Below are 9856 nucleotides of genomic sequence, written 5' to 3' on the forward strand. Positions count from 1 at the left end.
TATATAGTATGTAGCACTCAAGAGTGTTGTATCCATGTACTAGTGAGTGCATATAAAGTATATTACTATTGAGCTCTTTAAGTTGTTGATAAGCGCTCGACAGTAGGGCTTAACTAGCTTGGATACAATTTTATGCTCATTGTCAGTTCGGGGAGATCAGTCTGGGGTTAAATTGAGGGGATTTTCTCTAAGACTATGCGTAGATTGTTGCTATCAATAGCCATTGATAGTTAGAAGTAAATTCAATAATTTAAACAAATCTGAAAAGTAATATTCCGTTGAGATAAGTCTATGACTAAATACCCTTCTTCACAAAATTATCAGACAATTCCGAAGAAATAACATTGTTTGTCATGCAAGAGATTGATTTGAAGTGCATCGTTCGTATATTATCTGTTTTAAATTGTAATTAAAAACGTTTCACAACAATGGTTTCAAGTTTGAGAGAATGTTTAGAATAGAATCAGCAGAACGAATGAAGTTGAGCCTTGAGTAATGAATTTTGTTAAATTAGTTTATATTATTATATTTTTATAAGATTCTTTTTAATTTTTATCGGAAAAATGTATAATATATATATATATATTTTAGAATATAATACTTATGATACTTTCTGTTTATATACTAATAATCAATCTTGGGTAAGTGGTATAAAATTGTAGATTGTAAATTAATAAAAAAATAATAATTATGGCTGTGAATTTAAAAAAAATAATAAGCATTAAAGAACAATTTCATTTATTAATTTGTTGTATTCAGCAATCTGTTTAGTTTTTTTTGTATATTAAAAAGATTTCACTGTTATGTTTTCAAGGCTGCCCGATAGCTTAGTGCAGAAACTGAAGAACGAATGAATGGAGTATCATTTTAGTAGTCTGAATAAGAGTTGGGTTATGTTCTTAATATTTCGAATATAACAATAAGTTTAAAATACAATTATAAATAAAGAACGCATTGAATACTTTTAACAGTAGACTTTGATCCACCTTCTCTAAAGAATAAATAAGTAAATTGCAAATAAAATGAATATGGAATATAAAATAAAATTAAATTAATATAGAAAATAAGAAATTATTGTTATTGATTTGTAAAATCAATAATCTTTAAATTAAGAGCAGCTACATAAAAGTGGGTTAATAAAGCAAAAATTTAAAATATACTTTATTATGTTTGGAAATCGCTTTAATTTTATGAGCATTTTACATCTTTATTACCTTTATAAAAGTAACAATATTATGGATTGGCCTAATGAAAGTTCTTTTCCGGGTAGGGGTCTTTGGAGTTCTTCATGTGGGTCGTATTTGCGTATGGCGCTCATAATAAGCGTAATCTCAAGTGGCAATTGCAATTATTGATATCTCGCATGGCAGAAGCACTTGAAAATTCAAAGTTATACTATTTGTAATCGATGCCTTATTGGGTTTCACTTAAATGGATTTTAATTGATTACTTGCCAAATGGCATTACCCTTTACTATATTTTATGAATTCGTACCAAGTTACCAAAGAGCGATAATCAGCGAACTATATACACTTTCATTCTTGAAAGATTAATTTGTTTATTGAACGGAATTTAGACTCTGCTTAAGTGTTTTTATTCACCAAAGACACTTTAAATGTTGTACTCAAATTGGCATTCGATTGGGGGCTGTGTTGTAATAAACATCTACAACATTCGTGATCTGAAAGTGCAAAACATAAATAAAGTTAATAATACCATATACAGAATTTGAAAGTGGTTCACGGAGTTTCCAATTTCTAAATTCAGAAAAAATGTTGCAATTAACTACGATGATTAATTAACAGAAGTTTCGCCAGGTGACTGGCATTTAAAATATATGTTATGTCCTTGGCAGGACATGAGAGGAGAAAAGCTTTCACGCTTAATGTCCTGCTCTCAAGGGAGTTGACTTAAAAGTCTATTAAATCATTCGCAATGGTGTTTCACTTTCTCCCCAGTCCTGAAGCTGTCTCAACAATTCAGGCAAAGAGCATTAAAAATTTATGCTCAATTAAACCGAGTAAGTGGAAAAAGTGGACAAATCGACGGATGAAGATTCCCTCTGCCCGACAATGTACTTCTGCTTAGGATACAAATTTAAGTAAAATATTTAAAGTTCAAGAGAATAAATAAATCGTTAAAGTGTCGCAGTCAAATTTAATTATAATACAATCTGAAATAAATAAATTCAATTTTGAGAAAATTACAATTGCAGCCCATTGTTTATAAAATAAAACGCTTAGTAGGGTCCGACCCTTGTGCAAAGTGAGCTTTATGTGCCCAGTTGCTCTTTTGCCAAGTCAGAGCATTGTGTTTTAAGAAGGGAGTCGGACAAATAAATATGCAGATGACTTTGGCAGTGAGATACCCTGCTTTAAAATACATATTATCAGATCGATGGAGAAAGCTAAGTTAGATAGCAATTACTTAATTGATTCAATAATGACCAACTATATTTATACTTCGTTTATGGCATCGTGGACAGAATTACTCATTTTATGAGCCTCTTCATCAACATAAACACTGCGAGCTTATCTTGAGATTAAGAATGATTATTGCTATTGCTGTATATATTAGCATAAATGGTAGTATAATTTATGGTGTTTTGGTTAGTTAACTGTTTCCGAGTCCAAGATATTATGTCCACTCATATTGAAAGGGTGTAAAGACTGCAACTCAACGAAATTCACTACAAAAAAAGATGCAAGAAGTATGCAATTTAATTGGATTTCTTCCGAGTTGAGAGCACGGATGAGAGAAGCGGTGGAACTGAGGAATTACAGAAAATGCGCTTAGCTGCCCTGCAGTTGCTCTGGCACTTAAAAAAGTATTTAGTAGAGGAGCCACTTGAAAACGCGACAAAAATGTGTCCTTTTAACATCGTCGACAAAGTTGCGTCAGAAGCGCAATTCCTTCTATGGTTCTATGCAACCGCCACTTGCCCCAAGGCACTTCTTAATGCTCTGGCTTTCACCTCTCTTTATGAAGATTCAAAGCGAATTCTTGTGTGGTTTCATTTAATTACGATGTATGACCTTTAACGTAAGATATGTGGAAATCCGGAATGGGAATTTAATGAAATTAAAAGTAAGAGTTTAATGAAATTAAAAATAAAGATTATCCTTTTAAACAACAAAATACCGTTAATCTGTTTGTAACTCAAGCTAGCGTAGTGTCCTTCATCTAGTCCTCCAGACGTATACTTAATATTACTTTTTCGTTTTAAGCTTGTACCTGCAATGCAACGGTTATAATAAAATATGTGTAAGGCAGCAATAATAAGTGAACATTTGCACAATTCTCCCATTTTCATTTTTTTGTTTCGTTGACTTCCTTACTTCCAAAATGTCAGTAAATCACAGTTAAGACCCAAATGCAGAAAAGTCAAAGGGCTAGACAGAGACTGAGAGGAGGAGCGGAAAAAAGTTTAGAATTGAAATGTGCAACTTGGAGACTTTTTGAAAGGATGAAATTGTTATGAGTGGATGGACGCTTTGAATGAGACTGCGGTTTTCCATGCAAATAATAATAACGGCCAAATAGCCGAAATAAAGGAGCCTCAAATAAAAGTTCTTTCAGCGGCATTTTGTCCCTTTTTAAGGGTTGCCACTCGAAAATGTCGTCCCAGTTGCAAACTGTTTAACTGTTGATAATTTGTACAAAGTTTCAGCTGCCGTTTGGGTTTTCTCTCAATGTTTTCCTATATTGTTCCCCGGATGGAGAGAGGGAGGCGCAGTCAATTCGGGGGCGAAAAGGGGGGGCTCCAGAGGTTGGCCACTTTGCCATTTCGCATTGTTGTTGAGCTGATTTTCGAGAAGCACTAAATGTTGATGGTCTTTTTATTGACTCACCTGCAGCCAGGCTGGGCAGCTCAGGTGTTTTCTTCATCTCTGCTTTCATTTAAAATGATTTGAGCTCTTCAAACGTTTGGGCACCGGCTCTCAACTATCAAAGAAACTTGGCTCTTTCTATAATCAGATTAACATTCTTGATCTAAGCAATTATTTACCTAATCGCAACTAAGTGTGTCGAAATTGCTATTTAATAAGCACTTGAAGGGATTACACAAAGGTCTGCTAAATCCTTACATTAATGCTCAACTTTTACTCTTTCTCTTTCTTGATTTAGCATTATTCACTTTAATTTACAGTTAATCTGTTTCTCGTATTGAACCTTGATTATAAGTAAGAGGGATTAACAGTAATATGGATTGCATTTTAAAGCTTAACAGCTCAAGAGAACCTGAGAGCGAGCGAGCGAGCTTTTGCTTTGGATGTGCGTTAAGAGAGAGTTTGGGGATGAAAAATGTTGGGCGCTTAGTCTTGCTTAGTACTCGGCTGCCTTTCATTCATCATACATCATAAACAATAGTCATAAGGAGGCACATCTCTCTGTTGTGTTTGCCACAAAATTAATGGCATCATTTGCAAATCGTCATGCTTTGTTATCGGCAAATGTGTAAAGCGCCAACAGCGGTGCCCTCAGAAATATTGACGAAGGGATTTGGACAGGTTCTCGAGAATCTTTTGTGCAAATACTTGAGCGTTGAGGGCGTAAAAAATACGCCTCCGGCAAAAAAACATTTTGGGGAAAATATGCTCGTTGACAGCGGTAAATGTGTGTTCCCTAAGCCTTTTCAATCGAATCACACAAATGATTCATGGGACTTGAAATTCCTAATGTTACTGCAGAGATGATACTTAGTTAAACTATTTGGCAAAATATTAGCATATATTGTAAAGGACATCACAGTTTTATAATCAACATTAGTCATTTTAACAACTTGAAAACAAATGATCAACAATAAAAATTACAAAGTTCGCTCAGTCAGCATTAAGGATCATTGCGGCAAATGATGGATATGCGACGTGTCTTATTGATGGGATTGCCCAAGAACTGCGACTGCTCCTTGGCCAGGATTTCATGAGTGAAATTGTAGCGTGCTGAGTGCCTCATTATGTAAAGGGAGCGGCGAGGCAAAAGGATGTCTGCATAGAAATTGTTTTCCAGCTTTGCCTCCGGTTGATGGCGATACGCGTCATCGGTGGTGTTGTCACTGGTGTCCTTTGAGGGACCATCTCCAGCGTTACCCTGCTTATACTTTTCGGCACTTGTACGCACCAGGCGCATGACGCTATCACTGAGCAAACTGATGCCCGAAATGGTGTTACCGCAATACTGTGAATGGCGTGAACTAATTAGCACTTTTTATTTGTTTTTGCTGTTGTTCGACTTACGCGAGTGCTGTCCACATGGGGCTTGATAACGCCGTCAGCAGCCAGATCCAGAACGTGCACATATGACATAATTGCGCCCTCAAAAGCCGTCTGACGGACACGTTCCAGGACTTCCCGATTGCTGGGATACCACTTCTTGCGTTCCGTTTCCCTAAATCCATGAATTGCCTGGAATAAAAGATTAAGATTTAGTGGTGCCCCAAAAAGCATTGACTACACTCACGTCATCCCAATGGTCGAACTCGTACCGCAATCGACTCATGTAGGGCTCCACTTCCTCATGAAGCTGCTGTTCCTCTGCTTCGGTAATAAAATCTGGAATAATGCGCATGTGCTGCTCGAAATCCCGTTGCTCTGCAGTCGGCCATCGTCCATGAAAGCACGTCAATTTATTATTGTTATTCTTTGCTGCAACTAAAGCAGAAATTGAATGTCATAACGCTACGACAGCGGGTTTCACTTGGGTTAATACAAGCATGAAGACGTTGACAACAATAATTTCATAATTAATTATACTATTTTAATTACCAGCACGATGACAACGTCGCAGAATTTGTCCAATTGCTGCACTTCTGTTAAAAATAACCATTTTTCTATTCAAAATATTATTTATTTTGTTAAACTTAAAGCAGAGTGACCGCAGACGAGCAGCCGGCTAACTTGGTATATACCACTTTTAAAATGGCGAAATCTGGTTACACTCTTTTAGGTATGAGAGAATTGTCGTTAAAACGGTTTTAAGAAGGCGCAACTTTTTGAACATATTTTTGCTTTACAGTTTCAAATGCTTAAAATATTCATTACCTATTTTCTTATTATCAAAGAAAAAGTTGAATACGAATAAAAATCATTGTGCGGTGGTCACATCAAAGTGGATTAAATAACTAACCCAACCCTGAGCGCACAATTGCCTGCTGACGAGTTATCGTTATCGAATATTTAAAATAATTTTATATGAACAAATTGTATGCTAACATAAAAAGGGATTAAATTGTAATGTTATTACTTGCTTACTTGCACGAATGATGCCATTATGAATACAATTTTCTGCTTCAACGTGTTGGTAAAATTATAAAAATTAAACGTCTCTGCCAACAAGATGCAAAAAGCATATAATTCAATCATTTTTATTGGATTACAATTTACGTATTCGGATTTTACCTGCCACAAAATTAAAAGGGTTCCATAGAAAAGCAAACAATTTGTAAAACAATATAAAAACGGACGTTGGGGTAAAAAACGTGATGATGGAGAAGGGTGCGAAAATGTCCGCCCCACAATTGAGTGGAATGCGGGTTGGTATTTTGATACCCTTTACACTAGGGAAAGGGCAAAAAAGGTTCTAAAAAAATGCTGACATTTAAATACGTTTCAAGTGTGTTCAATTAAGGAAATATTACTCTTGTAAATAGTTGAAAACATTTGTAGGTAACTGCAAGTCGGTCACGTTTATTTGTTTTGGACCAATTTGGCGAACTCGCCCGCAAGCTGATTACATCAATGCAAATATTATGGTTTGTTGGTGGAAAGCAAAGAAGGGAGTGAATAAAAATTGGGCTTCCGAACGGTCGCAACCGAGACCGGGACTCTCTTCTTTCGCGCTCTATGGGCCACTCCATGCGCCTATATTAAATGTTAATGGCATTTTTCTTTCAGTCTACAATAGAACTCTCCGGGAAAAAAAAAACTCTCGCCTGTGTATCTGGCATTGTTCATCTGTGTTAACGTGCGTTGGTGTGTAAATGATAAATGAGCAACACCGTCATCCGAACGAAGCGTCGTTCGTTCAACCGCTCCGGCACCTAAAGCAACGCTACACTAACGGCCCATTACGCGCTATTGTCCTTTCGTTCTGTTTTGTTTCATTCTGTGTACTGCTCGTGTAGTATTCTGAATCCTGCCGTGAGATGCTGTTTTTCTGGCCATTACCCTGTCTTTTACTTTAGTGAGAAAAGCTTCTAGGTGTTGCGGGATACCCGGTACTTATATATTTATTGCTTAAATTAGCTATACACATATTCTTAGAAATATACGATTATTAACGAAATATTGTACTTCACTTGCTTATGGTTACCAGGTATACAAGTTCAAACAAAAAGTTACTGACTGCGAATTCAACTACGCATACTTGTGAAATACTTAAAACTAATAATTGACTTCAGAGATAATGAAATTTCAAAACATCAAGCTTAAGTCAAGTTCTTAGTATAGAATTAAAGTGGGTAAGAAATATACGATTATTAACGAAATATTTTAAAGATCAAATAACGAATTACTGACGGTGCGAATTCAACTATGCACACTTGTGGAATACACAAAACTAATAATCGACTTCAGAGTTAATTAATGAAATTCCAAAACATAAAAATGACGTCAAGTTCTTAACATAAAATGAAAGTAAGAAATAAACGATTATCCACGAAACATTATGCTTCACTTGCTTGTGTTTACCGGATACAAAATATGAAATTAAAAGTTACTGACTGCGAAATCAACTACACATTCTTGTGTGCATACACATAAAACTAATAATTGACTTCATAGATAATGAAATTTCAAAATATCAACATTAAGTAAGTCATGTTCTTAGTATAGAATTGAAGTTAGAAATATTTACGATTATCCACGAAACATTATGCTTCACTTGTTTGTGGTTACCGGGTATAAAATATGAAATTATAAGTTATTGACGGTGCGAATTCAACTATGCACACTTGTGTGCATACACATAAAACTAATAATCGACTTCAGAAAGAATTAATGAAATTTCAAAACATCAAGCTTACGTCAAGTTCTTAGCATAAAATTAAAGTAACTTAGCGAACGATTACAGCGCAGTTGATGTAATAACTTAACAATTAGTTAAAATATGCTTATCTATTTGTGCACCAGCTTCTGCTTTCGTTTCTGACGATGAGCTTGGGATGACTTCATGGTGTTGTATTCGGAATGCGTACAAAGACCAAAGCCTTGAAGAAACAACTCTTGTGAGTTGTTTATTTTGGTTTCGCATGCTGGTGGTTTTCCTCCAGCTCCTCCAGCACCTCCAGCTCCTCCAGCCCCTACAGCTCCTCCAGCCCCTACAGCTCCTCCAGCCCCTACAGCTCCTCCAGCCCCTACAGCTCCTCCAGCCCCTACAGCTCCTTGTTGGTTTAAACGGGCGCGCTTCAATGCCTGTTGCAAGTTAAAACGACTGACGTTTACCGCCTCGTTCTTGATGGCAACTTCCAGCAAGGGGTTTGATGTTCGATTCACAGTTGGACGCGGTGGTGCGGTTGGCTTCGGGGTTGCGGCAATTGCAGCAACAGTTGAAGAAGGCTTCTTGTTTGGCGCAACCATCCTTGTTGGTTTTGGGCTTTCATCTTTGCCGTTTAACGAAGTTTTTGTCTCTGTGCTAAAGTACTTGCGAAGCAACTGACTTTCAGTCGGTCTCTCTGACACAAAGTGTGGCTTGAACAGCGAGAGACTGGCGCAGACACGAGGAACAACTGCTTCGCTAACCATTTCGCTGATCAGGTCAACATTTGGCTGCATTTCTTGCTCTGTAAATGGCAAACAGAAATGTCCAATATTCTCCTCCAAGCAGATCACCAAATATTGACACTCTGCATTGAGCTCATACAATATGTCTTCTATCTCCACTAAACGACTTTTCTTGGTGGCATCGTCCTACAAATTTCAGTATAATTAAAATCAGTTTGCATAAGGAAAATAACAAATTACAACTTACTATCATCGAGTTATTGGCGTAGAAGTTTGTTATTCGCTGTAAGATGGAAATTAGTTACATTGTTGGGATTAGTAATTTAGTAACACTTATATGGATTATCCATATTTATACACACCTGATGAACACTGAGATAAGTTTTCATAGCGCGTTGACAATATATAATATCGTCGATTATGTTGGATGGCAGTTTATAGAAACGTTTCAAGTAATATTCGAAGAAACGTTGCGCACTCTGCATTGAATTCGCTGTACGCATTTTAATAAGAAACGCTTTGATGATTTCATGGCGCTCTTCTATTGTGAAATCGTTAAAATTAATGGATTCCATTTTACACACAAGAGAGATATTAACGCGCCGTGATTTGGCTGTGATTGTTTTGATGCCAACTTTTGCCGCTAATATGCGCCAGAGTGACACTAATTAAAATGTTCAAAAATACCATAACGACGATTTAGAATTTTAGTATGCATGGTCACACTCATCGTGTATTCTTGTGATCGCTTGTATTTCTTTGCATGTTTTTACATTTTTAATTATTTAGTTAAAAGAGTATTTATAGTAATATTATGTCCTTTAATTTTGTATACATCTAACAAAAGATTAATTTTAAACCAGGGTCGAACGACAACACAAAATACGATATATATTTTGCTGGTGCTTGGCAGCATTGGAAAACCATATGTAGCCATATGATCGCAGGCCAAAGTTTTGCTGAAACTTGGCAGCATTGAAAACAATGCAACCATATGAATGCATGGCCGTTATATTCAAATATATTCTCAGGTACTTGGCAGCACTGCAAAACAATGTAGCCGCAATATTTAAATGTTACATTTTCAGCTTAAATAATTAAGTCGAACTGCAGAGTAATTATGTTATGTTATTGGC

General features: G+C 36.2%; 2 protein-coding genes across 3 annotated transcripts; both read right to left on the reverse strand.

Annotated features, from left to right (window-relative positions):
* Positions 1-4701: 4701 nt before the first annotated feature.
* LOC133843045 (alpha-ketoglutarate-dependent dioxygenase alkB homolog 7, mitochondrial) lies at positions 4702-5918 on the reverse strand. 2 transcript variants are annotated; one of them, XM_062276402.1, is made up of 4 exons: positions 5766-5918; positions 5461-5651; positions 5238-5405; positions 4702-5178 (listed from the first exon to the last, which is right to left on the reverse strand). In XM_062276402.1, exons 1-4 carry the CDS (start codon positions 5824-5826, stop codon positions 4834-4836), a joined length of 765 nt encoding a protein of 254 aa, XP_062132386.1. In that variant the 5' UTR covers positions 5827-5918; the 3' UTR covers positions 4702-4833. The 2 variants fall into 2 exon arrangements, with proteins under 2 accessions (XP_062132386.1, XP_062132387.1); XM_062276403.1 differs by having other exon boundaries at positions 5461-5678; positions 5766-5903.
* A 1924-nt stretch (positions 5919-7842) lies between these two features.
* LOC133843046 (uncharacterized) lies at positions 7843-9374 on the reverse strand. The gene is made up of 3 exons (XM_062276404.1): positions 9083-9374; positions 8968-9003; positions 7843-8906 (listed from the first exon to the last, which is right to left on the reverse strand). Exons 1-3 carry the CDS (start codon positions 9293-9295, stop codon positions 8115-8117), a joined length of 1041 nt encoding a protein of 346 aa, XP_062132388.1. The 5' UTR covers positions 9296-9374; the 3' UTR covers positions 7843-8114.
* Positions 9375-9856: the final 482 nt, after the last annotated feature.

Source organism: Drosophila sulfurigaster, chromosome 3 (assembly GCF_023558435.1).
Source record: "Drosophila sulfurigaster albostrigata strain 15112-1811.04 chromosome 3, ASM2355843v2, whole genome shotgun sequence".
In the NCBI taxonomy this organism is placed as follows: domain Eukaryota; kingdom Metazoa; phylum Arthropoda; class Insecta; order Diptera; family Drosophilidae; genus Drosophila; species Drosophila sulfurigaster.

Excerpts from the sequence above, each read along its gene's own strand:
- LOC133843045 (XM_062276402.1), bottom strand. The coding sequence starts at position 5,826 with ATGGTTATTTTTAACAGAAGTGCAGCAATTGGACAAATTCTGCGACGT. Across the intron at positions 5,652-5,765 it reads GCGACGTTGTCATCGTGCTG|TTGCAGCAAAGAATAACAAT; the intron begins GTAATTAAAATA and ends TTTCTGCTTTAG. Across the intron at positions 5,406-5,460 it reads AGTTCGACCATTGGGATGAC|GCAATTCATGGATTTAGGGA; the intron begins GTGAGTGTAGTC and ends CTTTTATTCCAG.
- LOC133843046 (XM_062276404.1), bottom strand. The coding sequence starts at position 9,295 with ATGGAATCCATTAATTTTAACGATTTCACAATAGAAGAGCGCCATGAA. Across the intron at positions 9,004-9,082 it reads CTTATCTCAGTGTTCATCAG|CGAATAACAAACTTCTACGC; the intron begins GTGTGTATAAAT and ends TCCATCTTACAG. Across the intron at positions 8,907-8,967 it reads ACGCCAATAACTCGATGATA|GACGATGCCACCAAGAAAAG; the intron begins GTAAGTTGTAAT and ends TGAAATTTGTAG.